Source organism: Colletotrichum spaethianum (assembly GCF_022836535.1).
Source record: "Colletotrichum spaethianum MAFF 239500 DNA, contig03, whole genome shotgun sequence".
Classification (NCBI taxonomy): Eukaryota; Fungi; Ascomycota; class Sordariomycetes; order Glomerellales; family Glomerellaceae; genus Colletotrichum; species Colletotrichum spaethianum.
This window is the reverse complement of record NW_026054773.1, coordinates 1302767-1328674: the sequence shown is the minus strand read 5'-3', so window position 1 is coordinate 1328674 and position 25908 is coordinate 1302767. Positions and strand designations below refer to the sequence as shown.

The 25908-nt window shown below is 56.3% G+C and overlaps 8 protein-coding genes across 8 annotated transcripts; 6 read left to right on the top strand and 2 right to left on the bottom strand.

Moving 5' to 3' along the window:
* Positions 1-732: 732 nt before the first annotated feature.
* ColSpa_01861 (phospho-2-dehydro-3-deoxyheptonate aldolase) lies at positions 733-2208 on the top strand (the record flags this gene model as incomplete). The annotated part of the gene is made up of 2 exons (XM_049268073.1): positions 733-1196; positions 1248-2208. 2 exons carry the CDS (start codon positions 733-735, stop codon positions 2206-2208), a joined length of 1425 nt encoding a protein of 474 aa, XP_049124030.1.
* Positions 2209-2915: 707 nt separating this feature from the next.
* On the top strand, positions 2916-4718 carry ColSpa_01860 (acetamidase; the record flags this gene model as incomplete). The annotated part of the gene is made up of 3 exons (XM_049268072.1): positions 2916-2956; positions 3023-4406; positions 4458-4718. The coding sequence occupies 3 exons, from the start codon at positions 2916-2918 to the stop codon at positions 4716-4718; spliced, it is 1686 nt and encodes a 561-aa protein (XP_049124029.1).
* Positions 4719-5172: 454 nt separating this feature from the next.
* On the top strand, positions 5173-6233 carry ColSpa_01859 (putative methyltransferase; the record flags this gene model as incomplete). Its single annotated transcript, XM_049268071.1, has 4 exons — positions 5173-5208; positions 5270-5372; positions 5463-5603; positions 5668-6233. 4 exons carry the CDS (start codon positions 5173-5175, stop codon positions 6231-6233), a joined length of 846 nt encoding a protein of 281 aa, XP_049124028.1.
* Positions 6234-6883: 650 nt separating this feature from the next.
* Positions 6884-8393, bottom strand: ColSpa_01858 (aspergillopepsin-1; the record flags this gene model as incomplete). Its single annotated transcript, XM_049268070.1, has 2 exons — positions 6884-7401; positions 7460-8393. The coding sequence occupies 2 exons, from the start codon at positions 8391-8393 to the stop codon at positions 6884-6886; spliced, it is 1452 nt and encodes a 483-aa protein (XP_049124027.1).
* A 1840-nt stretch (positions 8394-10233) lies between these two features.
* On the top strand, positions 10234-11251 carry ColSpa_01857 (DNA-dependent metalloprotease WSS1; the record flags this gene model as incomplete). Its single annotated transcript, XM_049268069.1, has 3 exons — positions 10234-10411; positions 10462-11099; positions 11129-11251. The coding sequence occupies 3 exons, from the start codon at positions 10234-10236 to the stop codon at positions 11249-11251; spliced, it is 939 nt and encodes a 312-aa protein (XP_049124026.1).
* Positions 11252-14779: 3528 nt separating this feature from the next.
* Positions 14780-15724, bottom strand: ColSpa_01856 (uncharacterized protein; the record flags this gene model as incomplete). Its single annotated transcript, XM_049268068.1, is given in 4 exon segments — positions 14780-14842; positions 15045-15189; positions 15323-15583; positions 15603-15724. 4 exon segments carry the CDS (start codon positions 15722-15724, stop codon positions 14780-14782), a joined length of 591 nt encoding a protein of 196 aa, XP_049124025.1.
* A 1753-nt stretch (positions 15725-17477) lies between these two features.
* On the top strand, positions 17478-21781 carry ColSpa_01855 (two-component system protein B; the record flags this gene model as incomplete). Its single annotated transcript, XM_049268067.1, has 3 exons — positions 17478-19895; positions 19949-20883; positions 20938-21781. The coding sequence occupies 3 exons, from the start codon at positions 17478-17480 to the stop codon at positions 21779-21781; spliced, it is 4197 nt and encodes a 1398-aa protein (XP_049124024.1).
* Positions 21782-23405: 1624 nt separating this feature from the next.
* On the top strand, positions 23406-25433 carry ColSpa_01854 (heterokaryon incompatibility protein 6, OR allele; the record flags this gene model as incomplete). Its single annotated transcript, XM_049268066.1, has 1 exon — positions 23406-25433. The coding sequence occupies one exon, from the start codon at positions 23406-23408 to the stop codon at positions 25431-25433; it is 2028 nt and encodes a 675-aa protein (XP_049124023.1).
* Positions 25434-25908: the final 475 nt, after the last annotated feature.

Below are 25908 nucleotides of genomic sequence, written 5' to 3'. Positions count from 1 at the left end.
AGGGCGTTGCGGGTTTGGGGAGGTCGATCGGTGGTGTAGAGGGGAGCTGTGTTGGAGATGGTTGAGCTCGATGTCGCGCGGTCACAGCTGTGAGGAACAGTGATGGGAATTTGTGGTGGGGCAGGTTAAGGTGGGGGCGGGGAGGGGAGGGGAGGGGAGAGCTGCTCTCCCACCTTGGGAACACCGACACTGACCTGGGTGCATAGCTCTCTACACCGATGGTGAGCGTTCGAGGTAGGTCGGTACGCCTCGGCATAGCGTTGCCCTGGAGGATGACGGGGGTACAACTTTAATTGCCAAGTGCCCTGCTTCTACGGTAGGCAAAATGGCTCCAAGCGACCGACGGATGGTCTGGTTCCTGAATGCTTTTCATAGCGCCATTTCTTCAGTTGTCATTGGTCAATGTCAAGTGCGCGCCGTTGAACCCAGAGGCCCTACTTTTTTTCCCTTCGTCTTCCTCGCATCCGTCTCGTCCCATTCTTCGCATCGGAGTATCCCAATTCGACCACATTGTTTGTCCCTGCACAGACAATTGGATAACTTTGAAGTTGACTCACTGTTGTAGCTCCCACCTTCGCTCTGGTCTACAACTCAATTCAAAAAACTACTTTGACTTTGCTTCGGTTTGTCTCATTTTTAAGTCTTGACGAAGAAGGTCCACACCATCTTCTCATCACCTCTGTCTCCATTGACTCATCCTAGTGACGGTGAGCTAGCACACAACACCACATCATGTCTTCTCCCGCCTGGTCACCCGACTCCTGGCGATCAAAACCCATCAAGCAAGCGCCGGGCTACCCGGATGAAGCCGCGCTCAACAAGTCAGTCAAGGAACTTTCACGCCTTCCGCCCATTGTTCACCCCAAGGAGATTGTTGCATTGAAACAGCATCTCCGCGATGTGGCCCTCGGTGAGGCCTTCCTGCTGCAGGGCGGCGACTGCGCCGAGCTTTTTGACTACTGCGAGCCCAACGCCATCGAGTCGAAAATTAAGTTACTCCTACAGATGAGTCTGGTTCTTGTCTGGGGCGCCGACAAACGCGTTGTGCGCATTGGACGCATGGCCGGTCAGTATGCGAAGCCAAGGTCAAGCCCGACGGAGATTGTCGACGGAGTGGAGCTTCCGTCGTTCCGGGGAGACATCCTCAACGGCTTCCACGTCGACGAGCGCGACATTGACCCCCAGAGACTCGTCAAGTGAGTCGTCACGTCTGAAATGTGCAAAGGTCCGTGGGCTGACCGCTACAGGGCCTACCAATACTCGTCAGCAACTCTCAACTACGTCAGAGCATGCCTCTCGTCAGGCATCGCAGATCTCCACAGGCCGCTTGACTGGGGCCTGGGCCACGTTCGGGACCCCGAGCTGAAGAGAAAGTACTCCGAGGCCGTCCTCTCTCTCACTGACATGCTCCGCTTCCTCCACACGATTGGCGCCGACAGGAGCGACAAGATGGACACGGTCGACCTCTTCACGAGCCACGAGGGTCTGCTCCTCGAGTACGAGCAGCCGCTGACCCGCCTGCTGGAGACGCCGGCGCCGCGCCCCACAACCAATGGCGCCCGAGACGGCAACGGTAGCACCAAGGCCGCCGAGACGAAGAAGGAGTACTACGACACGTCGGCCCATTTCCTGTGGATTGGCGACCGTACGCGACAGATCGACGGCGCCCACGTCGAGTTCTTCCGCGGCATCGCCAACCCCATCGGCATCAAGGTCGGCCCCACCACGCCGACCGACGACCTGCTCGCCCTGCTGCGCACGCTCAACCCGGACTGCGAGCCCGGCAAGATCACGCTCATCACGCGCTACGGCGCCGCCAAGGTGCGCTCGCTGCTGCCGGCGCACATCCGCGCCGTCGAGGACAGCGAGTACAACCGCTGCGTCGTCTGGCAGTGCGACCCCATGCACGGCAACACGCTGTCGACGGGCAGCGGCATCAAGACGCGCCGGTTCCGCGACATCTTTGAGGAGCTGCAGGAGACGCTGCACATCCACAAGGAGCAGGGCAGCTACCTCGGCGGTGTGCACCTGGAGCTCACTGGCGATGCCGTCACGGAGTGTCTGGGCGGCAGCGAGGGTTTGGATGAGGACGACTTGTCGACGAACTACACGAGTTTCTGTGACCCGAGGCTGAACGAGAAGCAGGCGCTCGAATTGGCTTTCCTCATTGCGGACCACTACAGAAACGAGAGACGACCGGTTTTGTGAATAACGGGTTTTGGTAAGGGCATACACGAACGCATACGGGAACATTGGGCAATGATTTGGTTACTAAAAGTAGTCATTGGTAGATGAATTCATCTGACATATCACGTAAAACTCGTCGCTCACTAATGCCAGGCACGCGAGAGCTTCCATGACATAGTCATAGCGTGACCTAGAAGCCAGCCACAGACACCGAGCCTCTTGCATATTCTCATGGGGCACATATAGCAGTTCGGGTTGTCAGAGCAGACTAGGAGATCGTATTTGCTGATGAAACATGCAACCGAACCTGGCAGCCGCTCGATTGCATCTCGGCTCACTCCAATTCACACTGACCGTGGGAGAACGGGTGGGGCGCCTGGCGTGCGTCAACGGCACACCGACGCTCTTACAAGCCCAGCAGGGAAGTTTCAGGCGGATATCAGCGGGCCAGAGATAAGGTGCCAACGCGCCCTTACGCCCTTTGCCCCAGCGGCCGATAAGGTGAGAGCGGGGCTTCCCCGCGACTCCGGCAGCGTCCCCCGTGACCGTGTAAGTACCTACCTCCCTCTCTCCCTCTCATGATAAGTCCCAAGCTCTTGTCTTGCATCTTGCATCTTTCACACCTTCACACTTACAACTCATCTCAATTGACGCTTGTCCTGATGAGTTCGGAATAGCTTCAAGTCCAACATACCCCAACCCCTGTCACTTACACACTGCATGCCAAGATGGTCTACCCATTCGACTATCTCCAACACCGTCGTGACTGGTCTGATGTCCCATGCCCCTCTACCATTGCCCGGATGCATCAAAGTTCACTAACATGAGAACTCAGCCAATTCAAGCAGTCTGAACGTGCGGAGAGGATCCGTCGGCTCACAGCATACCATGGCCCCTTCTCGGCCCAGGATCGTCAGATCCTAGACCGGCCCATCGAGGAGCTCGTGCAGGATGTCCACAAGACGGTGCTGAAGCCAATTGACATTCTCAAGACGTACGGCAAGGTCGCCCTCAAGGCTCACGAGCGCACAAACTGCCTGACTGAGGTCATGATTGCCGACGCCGAGAAGTGGGTCGACGACGGCTCCATCGACATGAAGGGTCCACTGGCCGGTATCCCCGTGAGTCTCAAGGACACCATCGTCGTCGGCGGCTACGACACCACCGTCGGCTTCAGCAGCTTCGTGGGGAACAAGACGCCCGTCGATGGCCCCGTCGTGCGCCTCCTCAAGGACGCCGGCGCCGTGCCGTATGTCAAGACGAACCTGCCCATCACCCTCCTCAGCTTCGAGTCCACCAACGACGTCTGGGGCCGCTGCAAGAACCCGCACAACACGCGGTACTCCCCCGGTGGCTCCACGGGCGGCGAGAGCGCCCTGCTCGCCATGGGCGGCCGCATCGGCATCGGCAGCGACGTCGCCGGCAGCGTGAGGGCGCCGGCACACTTCTCCGGGTGCTACAGCCTGCGGTGCTCGACGGGGCGGTGGCCGAAGCTGGGCTTCTGCACGAGCATGCCGGGGCAGGAGGGCGTGCCGTCCGTCTACAGCCCCATGACGCGGACGCTCGACGACCTGCGGTACTTTACGCGCGCCGTCATTGGCATGCAGCCGTGGAAGTACGACTACAGCGTCCACCCGATGCCGTGGCAGGCCGACACGGAGAAGAGCTGGCTCGAGAAGCCGCGGTTCCGCGTGGGCGTGATGCGCACCGACGGCGTCGTCGACCCGAGCCCGGCGTGCCGGCGCGCGCTGGAGATGGTGGAGAACGCGCTCCGCAAGGAGGGCCACGAGATCGTCGAGGTCAGCCCGCCGTCGCCGTACGAGGGCTTGCAGATCGCGTCGTTGGCGCTCAACGCCGACGGGTGCCAGATGTTTAGCACCTTCTTCCGCACGGGCGAGCGCAACGACCCCGGCGCCGCGCAGATGAAGTTCCTCATGAACCTGGCGAGCCCGCTGCGGTACCTGTACTACCTGTGGGTCAAGTACGTGCGCGGCGACGAGATCTGGGCGGGGCTCGTGAAGGACTGGCGCCCGCAGAGCGCGTTTGAGAACTGGAAGCTGGTGGCGCGCAGGGAGGCCTACCGAGCGAGGTGGTTTAACTGGTGGGACTCGGCGGATGTGGACTTCCTCATCACGCCGCCGAATGCGACGCCTGCCGTGCCGCATGACGGCATGAAGGACGCCGTGAGCAGCTGCGGCTACACGTTCCTCTTCAACCTGGTAAGTTGGTACGTCTTGTTCTTGGAGGTCTTGGGCTAATTGTGTTGCCAGCTTGACTACACTGCTGGTGTCCTTCCGGTGACACACGTGGACAAGGATCTGGACCAGCTGCCCGGCAACTTCAACATCAACAAGCTCAACGGTGTCGCCCGGGGCGCGTATAAGCTGTACGACCCGGAGGACATGCACGGGCTGCCTGTCGGCGTCCAGGTCGTTGGCAGGAGGTTGGAGGAGGAGAAGGTGTTGTCTGTCATGAAGAGGGTCGAGGATGCTCTCGGCGATGACAAGTACAAGCTGTTGGAGATTGACTGAGGTTCGACCCTTGGGATATGAAAGCTGTGTATGGTTTGGGCGGTGTAGCAGCTTTGATAGGCTTGATCCAGACCTTTTGAATGGCAAAAGATTTCACGCCGATTTCTATCACTAATCCACAGCACCAAACGCGCCCTGGAAATGAAACTACCTAGTCTATGTCTTGTTTGCCGGATACAAATGCAATCAGGCCCATTGTAGGTTGGGTCCTCGGTGCCGTGGACCGGTTGGTCGGCAACAATGCGGGGACGACGGTGCGGCCGTTCGAGCAGGTCCGAGATCGGACAGCCGCTGCATCCTTCAACTGCACATCCCACTTAACCTTCAGGACTGCGTGTAAGTCGTTGGGGAATACTCGACAAGTACAAAAGAAGCGGATTTCCCTTTCGATTTGAACCAAATTCATCAAATCATCCTCACAAATATTACACTTGGCAATCTTGTAGCTCAAACAATGGCGGAACAGAAGCAGGATAAGTGGTCATCCGAGGTGCGTTTCCTTATCTGATTTGCCCGGCAGGCGTGTCTTCATCGAGACCAACACAACCCAGGCCTATCAGCACTCCGCCTCATTCGTGCCCAAACTGGCCACGAAGGTAGTGCAATGGCTCGACGTCCAAAAGGACGATGTCATCCTCGACGTTGGCTGCGGTGGTAAGTCGCAACCCGGATCCGCTTATCCGACTTCATCCTTGAGAGACCAGGTTCTTCAATATAGCGGGACGAATATTGACGTATGAGCAGATGGTGTCCTCGACGTTGAATTCGGCAAGGTCCTTGCCCAGGGCAAAGGCTCTCTTCACGGCATCGACGCCTCGCCCGCCATGATCTCTGCCGCAAAGAAGGCTGTCGAGGGCGCGGGACTATCAAACTGCGAGTTCGAGGGTAAGCCAACATCTGTTCGTTCATCTACCGTCACACCTGTTTCGGCTGACACATCCACACCCAGTCCTCGACGCAACCAAAATCAAAACGTCCCAGACCCACGCCCTCCAAACCCCAACCTTTACGAAAGCCTTCTCCAACGCAGCCCTGCACTGGATCCTCCGCCCGCCCGGCTCACACGTCCCCGTCTTCACGTCCATCCGCGACGCCCTCCTCCCGGGTGGCACTCTCGCCCTCGAAATGGGCGGCCTCGGGAACGTCGCCGAGATGCGGACGGCCATCATCATGGCCGTCGCCAGACGCGTGGGCATCCAGAAGGCCGTCGAGGTTGACCCCTGGTTTTTCCCGGACGAGGAGTGGTTGACCAGGGTCCTGGAGGAGGAGGTCGGCGGGTGGAAGGTCGAGAAGGTCGAGCGGGAGTGGAGGCCGACGACGGCGGACAAGGGCGGGGTCGAGGGGTGGGTGAGGTTGATGGGAAAGGAGCTGCTGGACGCGGTGCCGGAGGAAGACGGGCAGAGGGAGGAGACTGTCAGGGAGATTGTGGACGTTCTGAGGCATGTCTGTAAGATTCCCGGGGACGGGGAGATGATTAGCTATGTCAGGCTGAGGTGTTTGGCGAGGAAGCTCTGAAGGGTTTCACTGCGAGGAATGCAGGATGAAGGAGCAATGATTTCTCAATTGTCCTTCTTTGGTCTTGACTTGGGTTTTGTTGCCCCATTGCAGTGTTTTCGGCAAGTATGAGCGCCTTGACATCTTTCTGGTCAGCCGATCGAAGGCCAAGTCATTCAGGGAAGATGAATAGAGGCCGATGATACGCTGGGATACTGGTGCAAACTAGGGTCACCCTTCATGTAAATGTAGGCCAACCCGACTTCGCAGCTAAAACTTTTAAGCTACTTTACGGACGCGATTCTCCGCCTCAGTCACTTCTTGAGGTGCCTGGGTTGTCAAAATTCGGATGTACATGCTGGCCCTTGGTTATACATACGGCCGGACAGACAACCGGGATAGGGGCAGGGGCGGTCAAGTCCGCAAGCTACGTTGTCGACTGAAGTGGACTAATGTGACTGGCTATTCCTCGACCTTCGTCAAACTTGAGAAACTGGCTGCCATGCATAGCGAGATGCCGGGTAACGATACTTGTAGTTAAGTTGCAATGATTCTATTCAAGTTGAAAAGCAGAACCGGAAAGACATTACGGGCTATCTAGTTTGAGAATGAGGGCCTCAGGAACGTACGTTCCTGCGCTATCTACCATCAGGATTGACGACCGGCGTGTATTACAAAGGCTTCGTCGCGAAGCCCAACTGGTTGTTGCCGCCGTGGAAGACGACATACTGCGACTTGAGAAATACGTCGCCGTAAATCGCAAAAGGCAGCGCCGCGGAGCTCTGCAGCCCGCCAAAGCACGTCGTCGACGTCTCGACCGTATCCCCGTCCACGGGCGCAAATATCATAAAGTCGGGGGGGACGACGGCCTGGTATGTGCCGAGGTCGACCGTGAACGAGGGGATCTGGTCCTTGCAGTTGAACACGAAGCCGCCGTTGGTCGAGTCGAACTTGGCGCTGGCGATGCGCTGGTAGTACGCCGAGACGATGGCGTCGGGCAGGAGCATCAGCGTCGTGCCAGTGTCGGCAATAGCCTCGTGCGGCGCCGAGGTCGGCGCGCTGCCGTTGGAACCGATGGCGAAGCCCTGCGCGGTGAACTGCCAGAAGCCGTTGGTCGTGTTGGCGGGGACGAAGTGTATATCCCCGGTGAACTCCGTGGGGTCCAGGAAGCCGAAGTTGTAGTTGCCGGCTACAAGGAGTGTTAGATGAGTTGTTCTGAACGGCATGATACTGGGGTGATGGCTTACCTGCTCCCTTTTTGAGATTCGCCGTGAAAAGCGGCGTCGCGAGGTTGTTCATGGCGTTCTCGAAAAACGTCTTTTGCTTGGCCGGTTTCACGGTGTTGATGGTCCCAAAGGCGAGACCAACCAGTCCGGACTGGTTGGCGTTTCTGGAAAAGGATGCCGAGACCTGGGTTGCTGCTTCGACGGCCTGGTTCTCAACCGTCACGCCGCCAATGGTGACGGTGTCCATGTAGACGTTGCCTTGCGACGAGCTGCCGTCCCCGTAGGAAATGGACCACGAGGCACCCTGCAAGGCCTTGGCGCTGGAGCTGGCGTTGATGTTGTATATGGTCTGTCCTACCACCTCAGTTACTGGTGTCTCGCTGCTGAAAACCCAGAGATCCGACGATCCGGTGTCGAAGTTCAGGTTCAGCGTTTGAGGCGGCGTGCCAATCTGTACGGGACAGAGATACTGGCTGTCGAACTCGGCAGGGATCGCCGCGACCTCTCCTTGATGATTGTGAGCTTGACTGAGACGCAAGCGTATATGAACCCATGAACTACTTACCTTTGGGAGGGGTGTTCGTGCCGTTGCCCTTATTGCCTCCGCCCCCCCTGGCGTCATTGTGCTGTTTCCTTTGCCCTTGCCTCCATGCATCTTCCCCTTACCTCCATTGTGCTTACCACTACCCCTATCCAACAACCCAAGTTCCTCGAGAATCTGGTCGATAAGCGAGAGGAGATTATCTGGGATCTGTTGTCCGAACTTGGAATAGGCTCTGGCCAAAGCGATGGGCCCTCGTCGAGATCCGTAGTAGAAGTCCGGGTTGGGCATCTGTTCGATCCGAAAGGCCGCGCCGCCTAAGGTAGCAATCTCGACTTTCGAAGGCGCCGCATTCACTAGATGGGCCACGAAAGGAGGGAATGCTGCCACTGCAGCCGAGTTGGTGAACCGCATGATCCGTGAGAGAAGGCAATGAATGGCCTGGCGAAGGAATGAAGCCAGGAAGAAAGCTCACGGAGCTCTACGATAACAAGACTGAAGGAAATGTCAAACTTCCGACAGCAAACGGAGGAAACAGGAGGCTTGGAAAAGCGGATGGTCCTGGGGAAATAAGCACACCAAGCTTTCGCCAAGTTGGGTTTCCATTGTGGCTACGCATAGATCGACCCCGAGTGAACCGTTTCGAAATACTTGATTGCTCCGTCGCAAGTCGGATCACCAACCAGACAGCGACGAATCGCAGGAGGGAAAAGGAGATACCGCTTCCTGCAACACGGCAACAAGAACTTCAAATAAGCGCAAGGGGTAGCATCGTTTGACTTTTTTCAGTGGGCATTGGGCGAACCGCTTTCAAGAGAGCCACATCAACAGACGACCTGCGACAGTCGATCATTCATATCCACCTCAAAGGAGACATAACTCTGGACACTGTCCTGTACAGAGAGGCGACCAGCTGGGTTGGCCGTACGCCTGGCTTCCGAAACACTGTAAGTCAGGCATGCGACCCCTGTCCACTAAGGCAGCCACCTCGCGATGCCGAGGTTCCGGAGTCAGTTACGGCGTGTCGGTCCCCGTCCTGTTAGCGGCAGTCGGCAGTATTATAGAGTCAAATCGTAGGCATCGGTTGATGCCGAAGCAGAAATAGAGATTCCCATCATCTGAAGTCTAAGGAAGAGTTGCGATGAAATCGGTCGGGTCGAAGATTGCCCTGCTCTGCCATAAGATAGCGTGAAGTCTAACGGGAAACCCGATTGTGATTGTTCGATAAGGGAAGCTGGTCAGGGGTCGACGGTGTTTATGCGGAGGTGAAACCACCACCGATATTCGATGGTTCATGTGAATGAGCACACCTCTTGTCCCCCAGCCGACTTCCCAGAATAGCACGTGGGCTGTCCATGAATTTGTCACCAGAAAACCCGGCGACTTTGTGCATCCACGGGAAGCGATGGGCGAGCCACAGGACCACTCTCACTCAGCCTCAGGCCCAGAGCTCGCATTTGACGTTGCAACGTTAGTCAGTCTGCACCAGTCAATTTCGTAAACTTGAAATCAACTTTGCCTGATCGGCTCAATAGCCGGATATGTTGAAGAGACGTCGTCGGATTTGAGATCAGGAACAAGCGAGGGATAGTGCCGTCGCTTGGCGAAGTCGATCGCTGCAGGTTAATCTTTCCAACATGCCGCTGCCTTGATTTTTGGACCGAATCCTACTGCTAGGCCTGGCCCGTCTTGCCATGTATTGGCCTTTCCTCGTCAAGTTCTTGGTAGAACAACCAATACCGTGCCGTCGGAATTTTATTGATTCAGGGTTCGAAGAATGAAGGGTTGGTGTTCGTGGGTAAGGTGAGCTGGAATTGTCAGCGCAATGAATCAATTCCCGACAGTGCACTGAAGATGGAAAGTCAGAGACTAAGATGGGCTTCTGCTTCTAGAATGCCGTGAATTAGTCATCGCCTGCCCCGCCACCCCGCCAGCAACCGACACTGCCAGGTTTGCCAAGACCCTCCAGGTCAGTGACATTCCAAGCCTCACCGCCCGATTAAACGTCCTATTCCCGAAAGGCATCAGGCCCTCTTACGCGTCTTCGTGCGTGTCGTTCACTGCTTGCTTACGATGTGACTGTCTTTCTGTTCCTTTTTTTCTTTCGTTCATCTATTCTCTTGAACCTTACGTTTTCTCTTCGATACCCCGTCATTCGTAACTAAGTTCTGCATTCCCTTCTGCTCCTTTTTCCGGCGATATCGGGCCTTGCCCATCACATCTTTCGCTGACGACGACCTATCACGACGCCAAGATGCCGGAGCAAGACGCCCTCATTCTGACGTTCTCCCATTTGGCGGACTTTCCGCGCGCAAGCGATGCGCTTCATATGCTGAAGAAGGTGGCTTCTCTGGTCAAGCCCATCATGCGAGTGCGAGGCTGGAAGGTGCGAGAGCTTGCCGAGTTCTACCCGGATCAAGCAAATCTCCTTGGTTAGTTTAGCATTGTCGACTCTCGTGACTGAGCGCTAACCACCGTTCAGGTCTTAACATCAACAGGGGCCAAAGGATTCTGGTCCGGCTACGGTACCCCGGGGACCGATCGCTCTTCCTGCCTATAGAACAGGTAGTCGACACGATGCTTCACGAGCTTTCCCATATCGTTTTCGGACCGCATGATGGCAACTTCCATGCACTCTGGAACCAACTACGAGACGAACACGAGTCACTCATACGCAAGGGATACACAGGCGAAGGCTTCTTGTCAGAAGGTCACCGGCTGGGAGGTGGCCGGATACCCATGCACGAGGCTCGCCGCCTTGCTCGGACAGCCGCTGAAAAGCGCAAGTCGTTGACAGCTGGTTCAGGACAGAGGCTCGGCGGTTCTGGTCCCAGTATCGGCTCAGACATCCGGCGGACGATTGTTGGTGCCATCGAACGCAGGAACAACACACTGCAGGGATGCGGCAACACCAACCACAACGATCGGGAAATCCAGCAGATTTCCGAGACGGCCACTAGAAACGGCTTCCGCACCCAAGCTGAAGAAGATGCCGCCAACGAAGCTGCCATCGCGCAGGCGCTCTGGGAGCTCGTCCAAGAGGAGGAACGTCAGCGCTACGGTGGCTACTACATCCCGCCAAGCGCACAGAACCCTACCGGCAATGGTGGCGGTTCAGTCGTAGGAGATTTCGGATCCAGAAGTAGCAGTGTTCCTCCTCCGATCCCGGGACCGGCAACAAGGCCCCCACCGGTGCCCAGTCCCCGGACTCGACCGCCGGCTGTTTCTGCGCCGGCGTCCCAGTCGGCTCCGCAACGGGGTTGGACATGTAGGGTCTGCACTCTTCACAATCCCGCAACGTTCCTCTGCTGTGACGCGTGCGGCACAGAACGCGGCCAAGATCCTCAGCGTCAGGTGTGGACACCAAATGCAGAGAAGCGCGAACGTCAGCGGGCATCAGTAGCCCCAATGGCGAGAAGCTCAACGAGCCCAGAGACAATCGACCTGACGAGCAGTCCGCCAAGGTCGAACAGCACTGGCAGGGTAAATGGCAGTGTCCGTCATCTCCCAGCTCCAGGTGTACAAAAACCGGCAACTTGGCAATGCTCATATTGCGGAACGGTCATGGAACGACAATGGTGGACATGTTCGACATGTGGGGTGATGAAGGACAATTCACGCTGAAAGAGCGGGGATGCCGGAAGAAGCAAATGCTGGACGAACCCGGGAGAAAGGGGTCCCTTCTCTGGATCCTTCAGGGTCCAAATGACGACATGACCGACGATACCCTTGCAAATTCGAGGGGATACAGTCCACGCTGCATCACGTCGTCTGTTGGTACGTAGGGGCAAGAAACGTAGGGCTGTGCCGCGACTTCGAGACGAAAATGACATAAGGATCGGGCGGCTCGAGAGGAGACGCAGCTCGTTGTGACCTAGTGCAATGCTGACAAGACCAAACCATTGAAATAATACGAGTCATTGTGTGGATGACATGAGTGGCATGCACCAAGCACATGCATGTCAAACAAAGCGGCGCGCCATCGCACGGAAGTTTCGAGTGGTACAGGTTCTCTCCCTTAAGCCACTGTGCGTGTCCGAGAGGTTGGCGCCTGGCGGATTTTAGACGCTGTTCTGACAGATGGACGGCACACCGACACGCATCGGACCTTGCTTATGGCATCATGACGTAGCCGCTTGCCTGGCCGACACGCTTGGGCGGGCAGAGCCCGTACTGGACGGAGTGTTGGCCCAACCAAGGTGATTGGTCTCCAGTCAGTAGCCCAGGGTCAGATGATCTGCGTTACGCTATGGAGCTCTGGTGGCACTGAAGGCGCGCCGATATGGAGAGAACCACCAGGGCCCTGGTCAGGTCTGTGGCCATCCCGGTCTAGGCGTCTTGGAGTGCCTGCAGGCTAGACCGGTTGAGGTGGCAGATCTACGATCAATGGAGTGGCCGTGAGGTCTAGACGCAGGGTAAGTTTGTCACCAAACCACGCCAGTCGCGAAAGGTCAGAGCCATTCCTTGCGTTTATCTGAATCCAGCGTAGTAGCAAGACTTTCCAGGTGTTGAGAGCTTGTGAGTGGATAAGAAACGCTGCAAAAACTCACCGAAGGAAGATCTGTGTCGCAGTCATGCGCCCCGGAGGGGCCAAGCGAAGCGGTCACGGCCTCGGGTATGCAATTAAGCGAAAACCAGTGCGTCCAGGATGCCCGGCGTGTCCATACTACGTTGGGGAATCGACGAGGACAAGTAGAGGCAACACACGCCAAACTGACGGGATCACCCAGACACGCGACGTTTGTGAGGGGCGATTGAGGTTGCGTGTGACGGACACTGGTTCATCATTGTGTTCTCATGGACTCAAACTGTTGCGGCAGATACCTACGTAGAATGATGGGATCCCGCGGTGTAGGGCGGCTGAGGCCCGGTAATCGCCCGTCTCTGAATGGAGAGAGCAACTCGCGACAAGGGTGGCACGGCCAAGACAAAGCCTACATAGCACAGGCTCGCTACCAAGTTCTGCTGCCTCCCCCGGAGTTCGAGACACGGACGTCGTGGCCCCCAGGTCAGAGACGGTTTCCATCAGTGATCGACGCCTGTCAGTGTCGGGATCCGGTGAGAGATACCCACGGAGGGAGATTGCTCAAGCTTTATCAATTTTATTTCGTCGTTATCTCTCGCTGGGTTAGCGTCCGCTCAGAGGGGCCTCTCTCTCCAACCGCGCACTGCAGAGGCCAGAGCTCTTTGGCGCGGTTCTGTCACTTTCTCAGCCCCCGACAAAGAAAGGTACAGAATCATACTGGACAATGATAAGAGGCTGAGACCCCCCTCGAAGAACACAAACCAAACAACTGGCAGCCAAGGTTGAAATTTTTTTTTTGACGGTTGGGGATGCCGATTAGACAAAGCTGACGGTCCCAGCCAGGGCACGAGGATCTTAGCAGGACAAAGAAATGATCAGCAAGGTGTCGCTTAGGGAAAGGAAAATGTCCCGGGTGTTGACCGGGATGCAGGTAGCCGCCTGTTGGTGTACTTTATACGCTGTCAGGGTCGTCGGCCTGCAACTCTACAGCAGTTTGAGCGGTATGGCGCGCTCATCTTTGCTCGAGTTGGACAGGACGCCCGCTTTCTTCCCAACTGGTCCGAGTGGTTTCCCATCCGGAGAATCCCATTGCCCATTTCCTGAGGTTCGCCTCGCCGACTAGGATCCTCTTCTGCCGTCATCACCGTCGTCACGCAGCAGCAAGGCAAAGAGTTAGCCGACCCACAGAGGAGCCTGGTCGCATGGCCGAGTTTGGGCAGCACGGCAGCACAAAAAAAAACCAAAAAACCACGAGGGAGTCCAACGTCCATGGCCGTATACGTCGAGGCGAGGCCGGTAACGGAGCGCTGTAAACGAGGCGATGCTGAACATACGAGGAGGTACACGAGCCCCGCCGGATCTCCCATTCCAACTCCTGGGTTCGTTCGGGCTCGGGAACTGGCGGATTTCACTTGATTCTGCTCATTTTGCAGGTGTCTTGTGGGATGTTTTACGGGTGGGCCAACACCATGGGAGCGGCTTCTATGCACCCAGAAGGGATACGCCGTCGAGATTTACCATTGAGTTGCAGGGGAGGCGAGGCGGCTTAGTGCATGAGGTGAGTTGTACGTCCGTCACACAACAAGGGGCTGCGCTCAGGAGAGGGGCAGACTCCACTGCAGCAAACTGCAGCATCTCGGACACTTTGCAGGCGGAACGGCCGGCAGGAGGGGTCGTTCGCTGGCAGGATAGTGGTACAGCAGCACGACCAGGCACTCCCAAACGACCTAAGCCTCGATGGGGAAAAAACGAGAGAGAGAGAGGGAGGGAGAAGGTTGGGGACATGGGACCCGAGGAGCTTTGGGCTGTTTGCTTGCAAGGCGAAAAGGAGGGACCCCGATTTGGAGAGGGAGAAGTTGAAACCGGGAAGCAAGCCGGCGCGGGCGGCGTCTGGTGTCCTGAGCTCGCGTCGAGACCATGGAAGCCCCTCGCCGAGGAGGCGCTGAAAGTTGGCATGTCGGGGCAGTCGATGGAGGAGAGCGGGCACGGCATGACGAAGGCTGTGGGCAGAAAAACCACCAGTGTGCGTCGAGGAGCTTTTTGCGACGGGGACACTCCTTGACCGGACGTGATCCGGGCACTCGGCCGCCACGGCGTGCTGGGGCGCGGGCGCAGGCGCGGACACGAATTTCCAGCGGTCAGGGTCAGCTACGGCCCACCGAAGCACAGGTGGGTAGGGCGTCATGGGGTGGGCTACACAGGGCGCGACACTCCACTGGCAGACCGCTCAAGGCGGTCCACGGGAAGGGGGCAGAGGGGAGCGCATGGCAAGCATTCATTGCTGCGGTGTGCCAGGTGAGGGGAAGAGACCCTCGGTGACGAACGGGAGGGCACTGCACTGCAGAGGACAGTCCGTAGAGGCGAGGAGAGGAGAGGAGAGGGAAAAAGGAAGGCCTCAGAGGAGGAGAAGAGTGTGACTGACAGGACAGGACAGGGATGGCTGGGTAGGTATCCAGGTACGTACCTAATATAGGTAGGTAGGTACTGTGTAGGTTAGATAGCTAGAGTGGTGGGGTGGGGCACGGGGCGTGGGTACGTACCGTTTCGATCTGATCGACGTCTTTCACCAATTCGATGGTCTTCTGCACTCGACTTGTGCATCCCGTCACCCACTTTCCCATGGCGACAGCCCGGGAATGCGTCCTGGAGCCAATGCGGCCCTGCGCCCTCGGATACAAGGATACCCTACGACAGAAAGGTAGGTGTACTCCCGTACCTGACATGATATGCAGGAAAAGAAGACACACCACACACTATGGTGGGTGTACACTGTACAGCACTACCGTACATAGGTACGATGGGGAGGAGGGGGGCGTACGTTTCCCGCGACCGCATTGTTTGGCCACTGAAGATCCCCTCTGGAATGCCTGGAGTGGCATCGACGGAAGAGCTCTGAACGCCGCTCGTTGTCGCCTCGTTGTCGCCTCCCCCGCCCGTCGGTACCGTACTCTTTCGTCCACCGACAGCGAGGGAGGCGAGGGCCAAACGGCCACCAAGCAGCGAGCATTGTTTGGTTGATGCGCGGAAGTTGCAGAGGCGGGAGATGAAGAGCAGAAGAACAGTAGAACACAGATCGTGCCTACGTAGAGAGTACCTACGTAGAGGGCTCGACAGGGCCCGGCGTGTTTGCCTCCAGGTTCGGCCCTCCTTTCTCCTCTCTTCCCTTGTTCCTTGTCCTGCCATGAACCAGAGCCACGAGTCCAGTCCGGTTCTGGCCCATTGTTCCACCCTCTTCCACCGCCGCCAAATCCCACAGAAGTACACTACCTTGCTCACTCGTTCCCAGCTCCCCAAGCCGTGCGTGTCGTGCCGCCGTCCATCCTTCCATCCACCAGGGCAACCCCCCCCCCCCCCCCCCCCCCCCCCCCCCCCCCAGACTTTGCATGGGTTCGACCACTCTCTCCTGCATCCTGATGCTTGATCACCGTCGACAGGGGTGGCGGAGGGAAGGACCTTTACTTGAACAAAGTTTGGACTATGACGGACCCATCCCTCGCCTTGGAGAATCTGTCTCTCTGTCTGCCAGTGCTATCCCATAGGTAGTACCGGTAGGCAATTAACGGATACCGCTTTCTCTGTGCTTCGAATCCCGTTTTTCCCCATCTTCCCTCAACCTCGTCCCCACGGTCCGATCTCGAATCGCACAGCCTATCTTGGTCTTGAGTTTTTTCTTCTTTTTTCTGTCTTTCTTTCGCCCTTCTTCCTTTTGTCAATCGTGAGAGCCTGGTCCCCTCTTCTGTTTCTCCCCATCTCAAACCCGTCCTACCATCTAGCTAGCTTTGTTTCATTCACCACTGTGCTGCTCCCCCCTCCCCCCCCGAGAGAGAGAGAGAGAGAGAGAGCCAAGACCAAGGGTGCATACGACTGCTGCAGACTACTGCACACTGGCGTCTGAAGCTTGACGAGCGGCAGTCGTCTTTGTCGACCTCCTCCCGCTGCGCCATCGCATCTCACCTGCTTTTCTGCAGCTGCATCCCCTTCTGCTTCTGCCGCTTCCGCTTTTCATCGTTTCCTCCCCGTCTCCACCAGCGTTCTAGCCCCCCCTCCTCCTCTTCCTCCTCATCACCTTCTTCCCTGGTTGTCGCGCTATCATCTTAGACCTCCCACCACACCACTTCCGGACACCAACCCGCCATCCGACCACTTCAGTTTCTCAGTCTAGATACTCGCCCACCTGGACGAGACGACGAGACACCGACACGGACACGGACGCACACATCTCCTTAGTAAGCCGCTACTACCACTACTGACTCTTGTACCTTTACCTCCTCCTCCCTCGTCCCGTCGGCCGCCTTTTTCCCTCGACGCCGCCGTTTGCAGTTGCACCCAAAACTTGTTCGAGAACCCCCCCCCCCCTCCGCAGCGCCTCAGTCTCATCCTCCTTCGCCTTGTCCGCTGCTGGATGGGTTTCTTGCGGCTGCTTGCGCCTCCCCTTGCCAACCCTCGCCAGTTCCAGCCGCCGTTATCACTTCCGCCATTGCTAATTCCTTTATCCAAACCAAGTCGGGAGGCTTGTCAAGTAGCTGATCGGAAGAGGGCGCCTACGCAAACCTCGATCCCCAGTGCCAACCTGCGCCTAGGCCGCACACAATTAGAGCACATTCCCAGCGAGCATCCATCCGGAGACCGGCCTAGAATCCGGCAGTCCAGACCGCACCCCCAAGCCCACCCACACAAACACACGTACAGACACAAACAAGGCGCCGCGCCATGCTCTGTTCTGCCTTCTGCTCCCCCACGATCCTCTAGCAACCCGCTGTTGCCACCGCCGCCGCTGCTTCCTCCGCCTTCCAACCTTGCTCGCCTCGCCCACCCGCTCTGTCCAACTCGTCCGGCTCCTGGGGATCTGACCTGGTTGCAATACTCGCCTGCCGCGTCGAAACCTCCCCTACTCACATCTTTGACCAGCTCGCTTGTACACTGACGAGGTTCACTTGCGAGCCGCAGCTTCCCATGCGCGAGCGAATGCCGACATGCCACCCCCCGAACCTCTCATTACCAGCAGCCATGCCCACGGCAACAGTCCCCTAGCCGCCCCTCTCAAAACCGCCATTCTGGTAGAGGAACCTACCAAGCCGGCTTCGCGCCCTTCTACTGGAGACAGCGGTTTCAACTTCGACACAATATCGCAACCCGATGCCGGTTCGCTGCGCAGCGATGGCGCCCCGAGCACGACCAGCAGCGGTCGCTTCTTCCGCGACAACTTCAACCTGGCAGCCGGCGACGGCAAGCGCTCACAATCGGCAAGCCCGTTCCGTATATCGATGCCTTACATCACCCCGGGTCAGCTCGCATTCTCCGCCATGCAATATCTGCCCGTCCCGTTGTTGGTCCTGAACAACCTCAAAACCGTAGTGCTTGCGAACGAAGCGATGGGCAGGATGCTTGGCATGACCAACGACGCACTCGAAGACAACTCCTACGTGGCCGAGAGGTTGAGAGGGCAATCACTGTCCCAAGTGGGCATTGACATGATCCAGGAAGGACGCCCGGTATGGGTCGGATGGGAAGCGTTCTTGGACTCCCTCGTACTGGAAATGGGTGCGAGACAGGCATCGAAAGACGCCGGCGACATGTTCGCTCAAGGCCAAGGCGGAGAAGCGACACCAACACCCAATTCTCTGGCCCCACCGTTGCCGGACGCGCAGTCGAGCCCGTCGATGGTCAAGGACGCCGTGGTCGACGTGATTATTTCCCGGAAAGAGCTTGGCAAGCCCGGATACGATCCTCGGAGAAAGACTGGTGCATCGGAACACCAGGTTTACGCCAAGATGATTGTGACGATCTGGGAGATTGAGGATCACCAGGTCTACTTCACGTTGACATTCACGAGCTCCCAATCGCCGACGTCATCGCTCGTGTCAAACCGCAAGGCTGTGGCGAAATCCAACATTCTGGAGCAAGCGGACCGCAAAACGATTTCGAATTCGAACCCGCCCTCCGTCAGCTCCAGCCACGACTCGAGTTCGCCGTCTTTCCGTGTAAGCCCTAGTGCGGTTTCGCTGTCGTCGAGCCCATTCCCTCCCATGGGGCCGCCTTCAACGGCAGCACACGCGAGCACGCCTTCGATTTTGCAAAAAATGATTCTCATGAAGGACGCCTTACTCGACAACACGACAATGCCGATTCTTGCCATGTGGAAGGACGGCAGCGTGACGTTTCCCAACCGGGCCGCCCGCATCCTCCTGCGCCAAGAAAGCGACTTGGAAAAGTCTTCGGACGGCTTCGACTTACTGCCCGGCTGGACTATCTACGACGGGGACTTCACAAGGGAGCTGGACGTTGGCGAGTATCCCATTTCCATCCTGCTGCGAACGGAGACGCCCTTCAGCAACATGCGCGTGGGCATGATCGATCACAACGGCAAGAGGAGAGTTTACGATGCCCTAGGAGAAGCGATTCGTGATGATAGCACAGGCGAATTCCTGGCCGGAGTTGTCACCTTCCGAGATGTCACCAAGATGACGGAAGAGATCACCGAGATAAAGGAGCGCGACGAGGAGCGTTTCAAGCTGATTTGCGACACCATGCCGCAATTAGTATGGACCACGAGACCAGACGGCTACCACGACTTTTTCAATACCCGTTGGTACACGTATACGGGCCTAACGCCCGAAGAATCATTAGGCCTCGGATGGAAGCATCCATTTCACCCGGACGATATGCCCGAAACCACCAAGAGATGGTTCCATTCGCTGGCAACCGGCGACCCCTACGTGACCGAGTATCGGTGCCGCAGCAAGACTGGCGAATGGCGGTGGATGTTAGGAAGAGCTCTACCGCTAAGGAACAAGGAGACTGGCGAAATCGAGAAGTGGTTTGGAACCTGCACGGATGTAAACGAAGGCATTGAGGCCAAGCTCGCGGCCCGAAGCACCAGGCAACAGCTCCTGAGCGTTCTTGCGCACTCGCAAGTCACGATATTCACTGTCGACACCAAGCTCAAGCTCACAATGTTGGAGGGTGCTCTTATCTGGGACAGCAACGGAGAAGACAGTACGTCTTATCATTCGAGCTGGTTCATTGGGCAGGACATGTATGAAGTCTTCAACCGCCTCAATCCTCAGCTCAAGTCCGGAGAGCGGCCCAAGTTTCTGCGACCCGTCGAAGACATCTTGGCGGGTGGAAAGACGGAAGAAGTGGCAGAACACGGCATGGATGGCCGATGGTACCGCACGAGGTTTTTGCCGATCCTCGGCAAGAAGGCCAAAGAAGGCATCGTGACGAACGAGACTTGCATCGAAGGCGTAATCGGTGTCATTATGGACGTCAGTGAGCTCAAGGAGAAGGCTGAGGATCTTGAGGAAGAGTCCCGCGAGAAGAAGCAAGCAATGGCCAATGAGGCGGCTGCCAAGGAGGCCAACAGACTGAAGAGTCAATTCCTTGCCAACGTGAGTGATGGTCTTCAAGGTTCAAAGAAGGGTATACGCTGACAGTCCCATAGATGTCTCACGAGATTCGGACGCCCATTACTGGTGTGATCGGCATGGCCGAGTTGCTGCGGGACATGGAGCTTGACGACGAGCAAACCGAGTATGTGGAGAACATTCAGCGGTCGGCCAACGCCCTCTTAACCGTCATCAACGACATTCTCGACTTCTCAAAGGTTGAGTCGGGACGCCTTGACATCGAGGAAGTTCAATTTTCACTATCCGTCATCGTGACAGACGTGAAGAAGATGCTGAGTTTTGCTGCCGAGCGGAAGAATCTCGACTTCCGTTCCGATATATCTGGGGAGGTCGAGAACGATTTGGTCGTTATTGGAGACCCCGGTCGCGTACGCCAGATCATCACAAACCTCCTGACTAACAGCATCAAGTTCACAAACCAGGGCTATGTCAAATTCTCAGTCCAGAAGGAAAAGGAAACGTCAGACAGCATAGTGGTCAAGTTCATCGTTGAGGATAGCGGCATTGGCATTGAGGAAGAGGTCCGCAAGAAGCTTTTCCAGCCGTTCAGTCAAGGAGACGCATCCACAGCGAGAAAGTTTGGCGGCACTGGCTTGGGCTTGACGATATGCAAGAACCTTTTGGAGCTCATGCACGGTGACATGACGTTGGAATCGACACTGGGCAATGGAACCGTCGCAACGTTCTGGGTCCCGTTCAGCAAGCCTCAACAACAACGCGGCGGCCCCCTGGTGGAGATTGATTCCATCCCTGACAGGCTCCAGTCCGAAATGAGTGTGTCCTGCAACAGCTCAGAATTTGAGCAACTGCTAAGTACACCCCCAGCCTCCGGCGACTCGTCGCAATTCCTTTCGGACAAAAACAAATCGCCTGTTCGACGACTATCCGTACGAACCCCACCAGCTTCGGAAGAAGAGATGTTGCCACGTTCTGAACGCGCCAAGATCCGTGTCCTGGTTGTCGAGGATAAGTGAGTTCCTCTCAGTACGGCATTCGTGTCTCTTGTTGCTGACCCCCCTCCCAGTGCCATTAACCAGCAGATTGCCACCAAGACAATCATGAAACTGGGCTTTACTGTAACAGCAGCTTGGAACGGGAAAGATGCTCTCGAGTATATGGCGGCAGCCCAGCAAGGCAGGCACCCCAAGCCGGACATCATCCTCATGGATGTTCAGATGCCCGTTATCGATGGCTACAAGTGTACGCATCTACTGCGCCACCATGTGCCGTACAAGGCCTACGTACAAGACGTACCCATTGTGGCGATGACAGCCTCGGCGATCCAGGGCGACAAAGAGAAGTGCACCAGGGCGGGCATGGATGACTACCTTGCCAAGCCGGTCAAGAGCAAGACGTTGGAAAGGATGTTGGTTCGATGGAGCTTGGTCAAGAGGCCACAAACACCAGCACTGAAGGTCTCGGACGGCTCCATATCGGATTGCTCAGACACATCCGAGCATTGCAGCAACGCGGACATTCCTGGCATCGCGCACGACCAGCCGGATTCGCCATCGCCCCCAGATTCGACGCAAGCTGCCGCAGCTTCAAGCCGGCAACGAGGCGAGAGCCGGGAGCCAGACAGGGAGAGCCGGGGTGATCCGGTGACGCCTCGGCCTCTTACCAGGAACAACTCTTACGAGCCGTCACCATATGATCCTCCGACCGCAGGAGACCCCATCAAGCCGATTCGACGCTCCGAGACGGATGAGCTCGCTTTGCAGGTACAGCAAGGGAAGCTCATGGACGCGGCTGGGGACAAGAAGCTCCCGCGGCGAGGAGAGTCGTTCCAGACAGTAGTCGCGGGCGATTCCTTGACGGAAGAAAACGTTGAGAAACTGGAAAAGGAGGAACATAATCGAAGGTCATAGACGCGAGGAGATCGAACAGCATCCTACCTTTTGATGTCTATCAAGGACAGTCAGTATTACAGCGAGGCGCAAAGGTGAAGGGTCTCTTTTAATGTCTTTTATCAAAGCAACAAGACTGTACATACGCCCGGAGGAAATAAGGGAACTGGGACTGGAGCGCGGCAGGTCATGTTGCATTCTGGCACTTCGATCGGCGTTTCATCAGGCGGCGGGCTTGAAATTCCCGAAAAAAAAAACGGATCGAATCTGGAAGCAAAACGGAACGGCCCCATCACTTTCCATGGATTCGGGTTGCTTTTTTAAATTTTCCTTTCCTTTTTACCTTCGCAAAGGGGGAGATGATAACGATTTGGGGTTATACACATTTGGAACCGGCATAGAAAGGAAGGGTGGGGGTGGGTCTCATGGCACTGGGCGTTTTCAAACATACATCTTGGTAGTGCGTGCCAGGACAGGCTTGCTTTGCAGCGACGAGGTTCTGCTTCCTGTTGCTCACGAGCTCAGGCGTACTCAATTGATGATGGTAATTTTTTACACTCGCGCTTGTGTCATGGATGTGTTTGCAAGGTATTCCATAAAGTGCTGGATGACTCCGTTTTCGCCAAGGGTGGGGGTGAAGCCAGATAGATTCAATGCCTGAAAAAGCCTATGAATATTTGTCTAATACATGTCTACATATCGGCGTTTTGGAGTACAAACTGGTAATTCAGGTTGGCAAAAACATGGGCAACCGGTTTGCACAGGTAGCCCGCACAACTTATAAGGCTTTCACTTGCAGCGCAGCCACGTTACTACATGAGACTTGTGAAATTCAAGAAAAATAACATTAAAACAAATTGAGCTCTACACGGTACATTGTGTCATTTTTCAGAGTTTATGGTATTCATATGCTGTCCTGTTCCTGAACAGAGGTCTTCCCGATATTAGGATTTTCTTAGTGCCCAGTGCTAAAGTGTCCGGGGGGAGGGGGGGTTGCAAACCGGGTGATGGGATTTGAGAAGGCCAAACAGCTACGACATGAATTTGAGGGGTTAAATGCGGCTGAAAGATGCTGTCAAGGCGCCGATGTGTTGTGGTTAAATGACTGGATTACCCTTGTTGCATACTTGCTGGTGTCTTCTTGACTTGTGCTGTTATCCTGCCATGAAGAGCCATTTAAGTTGTCAGATCCGTCCCAACTATGCGTCCGGCATCCTAGGCGGCTGTACCCACTTTGGCTAGCAAACGGATGCACGTACGTACCCTTCGCCTAGATAAAACTTTCCCACCATACCATAAAGAGGAGAAATCAAGTATGGCGACTTTACGAGACTAGACTAACCTCATAGCCCACGGCGGTGTATCACCACTGAGTTCAGTATGCGACGCGGTATAACATCACACTCAACATGAACAGGGTTTCTGTAACCATAACCACCCTAGGCGTAAGCAGCCTCTAGTGCGAAAAAGCACGTGGTGTAAGCAATGGATTAGATCCGGGAATATGATTGGTTCCTTCACCAAGCTGACGGCGTTCATCCAAATCGCACTTTCGTGACTCGCTGGCCAAGAAAGAACGTCAACATTAGACTCGCAAGCAATATTCCAGTTCAAGATATACGCTAGCCAGGTTTGTCAATACAGCATGTTGTCAGCCTCGGCGGATAACGCCACTGCCAGCCGCTTGGCTCTGTATGCCGTTGGAGCGGCGGTCCTGGCTGCTCCGCTGGCATACCACGCGTTCCATTGCGACATTGATGGCTTATCGTCGCGTGTTCGGCGCCTCGTCCGACCTCCACCGCGTTATATCCATGAGCCGCTCGCCAAGGGGCAGTTCAGGCTACTTCATCTCCTTGCTGGGAAGGAGGAGGACGACGAGGTCCATGTAAGGCTTACTGCCGAGTCCATCGACACAGCCGTCCAGTACCACGCCATCTCTTACACCTGGGGCGTTGATGGGGAGACGGCGTCCATTTTCTGCGAGGGAAAGCACATACGGATCACCAAGAGCTTGTTCGATGCTCTCAAACGATGGCGCCGAGCCGACGAGGAAATTGTCCTGTGGGCAGACTCGATATGTATCGACCAGCAAAACACGTTGGAGAAGACGAACCAGATCATGCTCATGGCGGAAATCTACTCGAGGGCGGAATCCGTCTTTATCTGGCTCGGTAACGACGATGCGCACCTCGAGGGGATCGAGGATCTGATCAAGGCTGCGTTAGAGATCATCCCCGAGGTCGTGGACGACCCCAGGAAGAACAGGGAAAACGCAGCGTTGGCCGACATACGCATGGAAACAGACGAAGTACAGGATCTGAACTGGGGCGCGCTGAGGTCACTGCTGAGCCACACGTGGTTCGAGCGCAAGTGGGTATACCAAGAAGCGGTCCTCAACGACAAGACCTGGTTCTATTGCGGAAAGTTCGAGCTGCCCTTTGAACCCGTGGCGGAGCTCGCCTTACGAATGACAACGTATGGTGTCCAGCCTGTACCCCAGGATGGGTCGGTCAATGACACCCACTTGTCCTACTTGCTCGTACGCATATATAACCTCTCCATGATGCGCGCGAGCCAGTTTTTCCGCGGCAAGCGACCGTTCACGCTGCTAGATACCGTCAAGGGTTCGAGAGGGTTCCGGTGCACCGATCCGCGAGATCACATCATGGGGATCCTGGGGCACGCGACGGACGTCGAAAAAGACAGCATCATTTCCCAGGAGAACATGTACTCGCTGTCGGTCCAGGAGTGTTACCTGCGCTTCGCCAAAGCACAGCTTCTGGAAAAGCGTGATTTCGGCGTTTTGTCGCTGGCACCGCAAAAGTTCGTCAGCGACTCTGCGTATCCATGGTACTACCGCCCGTACGTCCAATGGCAGAACAGACGGCTGCCGAACCTCCCGTCCTGGGTGCCCGACCTACGGCACCAGGAGATTGACACTCTGCCAACCTACTCCGTCCGGTATGGGAACTTCTCGGCCGGCGGGACGCAAGCGGGGGAGGTGGAAATCATCGACGACAAGATCTTCAAGTGCAGAGGGTTGGTTGTCGACGCGGTCGAAGAAGAGGGCGTCTTCTGGTTCGACCTGCCGCTTCTGCGGGCGCCCAAACGCGTCCCGCCGCCGATGGACAAGAAGGGCCCCTCCTTCATCAGGCACAAACTGAGGCACCTCAGCTTCTACAGGGCGTGCGTGCGGTTGGCGTCCGGCTCGGAAAACGTCAAAGACATGTCCCCGGAGCGGCTCGTGGCGCTCTGGAAAACGCTGACGTGCGAGAGGGGCCAGCTGAGCGACCGGATCGAAATTGACCTCTCAGAAAGCTTCAAAGACTTGGTCTCTGGGCTGGAAACGTGGCTCCACTCGAAGGACCCCGAGGAGGCAAAGAGGGCGTGGGCGTCGTTTGTGGCTTCGGGACAGGTCCATATGAGCGTCATCGGTCACGCGATGCCACGAAGGATTTCCCGCACGAGGGGGGACAGGCTCTGCGCGATACCGAGGGATGCGAGGGTAGGCGATGTGGTCTGCGTTCTGCTCGGGTCCGAGGTGCCCTTTGTCATCCGGCCCACGAGGCAGGGCATGTACGAGCTGATAGGAGAGGCGTATGTCAGTGGCATAATGGATGGCGAGGCTCTCTCCGCTGGCATGTATGACGAAGTGTATGTACTTTTGGAATGATAGTGCTTCCGATCGAGGGACTCCTTCAGTTATAAACTATGCCACATTTTTGTAAAAGAATCAATGAATCTGGGGTTTGAGTTCAGCGCGCAGTTGCACCAGCGACAGCATTTTTGAAGAGATGCCATGTATAATGAGCTGCGGGTGACTTTTATAGATGAAGATTTGGAAAATTCAAAGATACAGCATAATACCATGAAGATGGTTGCCTTCAAGATAATTAAGCAACCCTCAAACCCCCTCTCGTGAGCAACCGCCGTTGACCATGTCTCTCATTTGGTAATTTATAGAAATGAAAGACTGAAAACGAGCCCACAAGACTTAACATCGACAGGAGAAACGCCAGCTCGTCGTGTCGTGGAGTTGACTCCGTGTGTGCTCAGCGTACCCCGATCGTTCTCTCAGTACTCGCCAGTCTTGTTCGCGTAGTCAACCTCAGCCGGACCCCACATAACTATCACACTCCGGGAACATC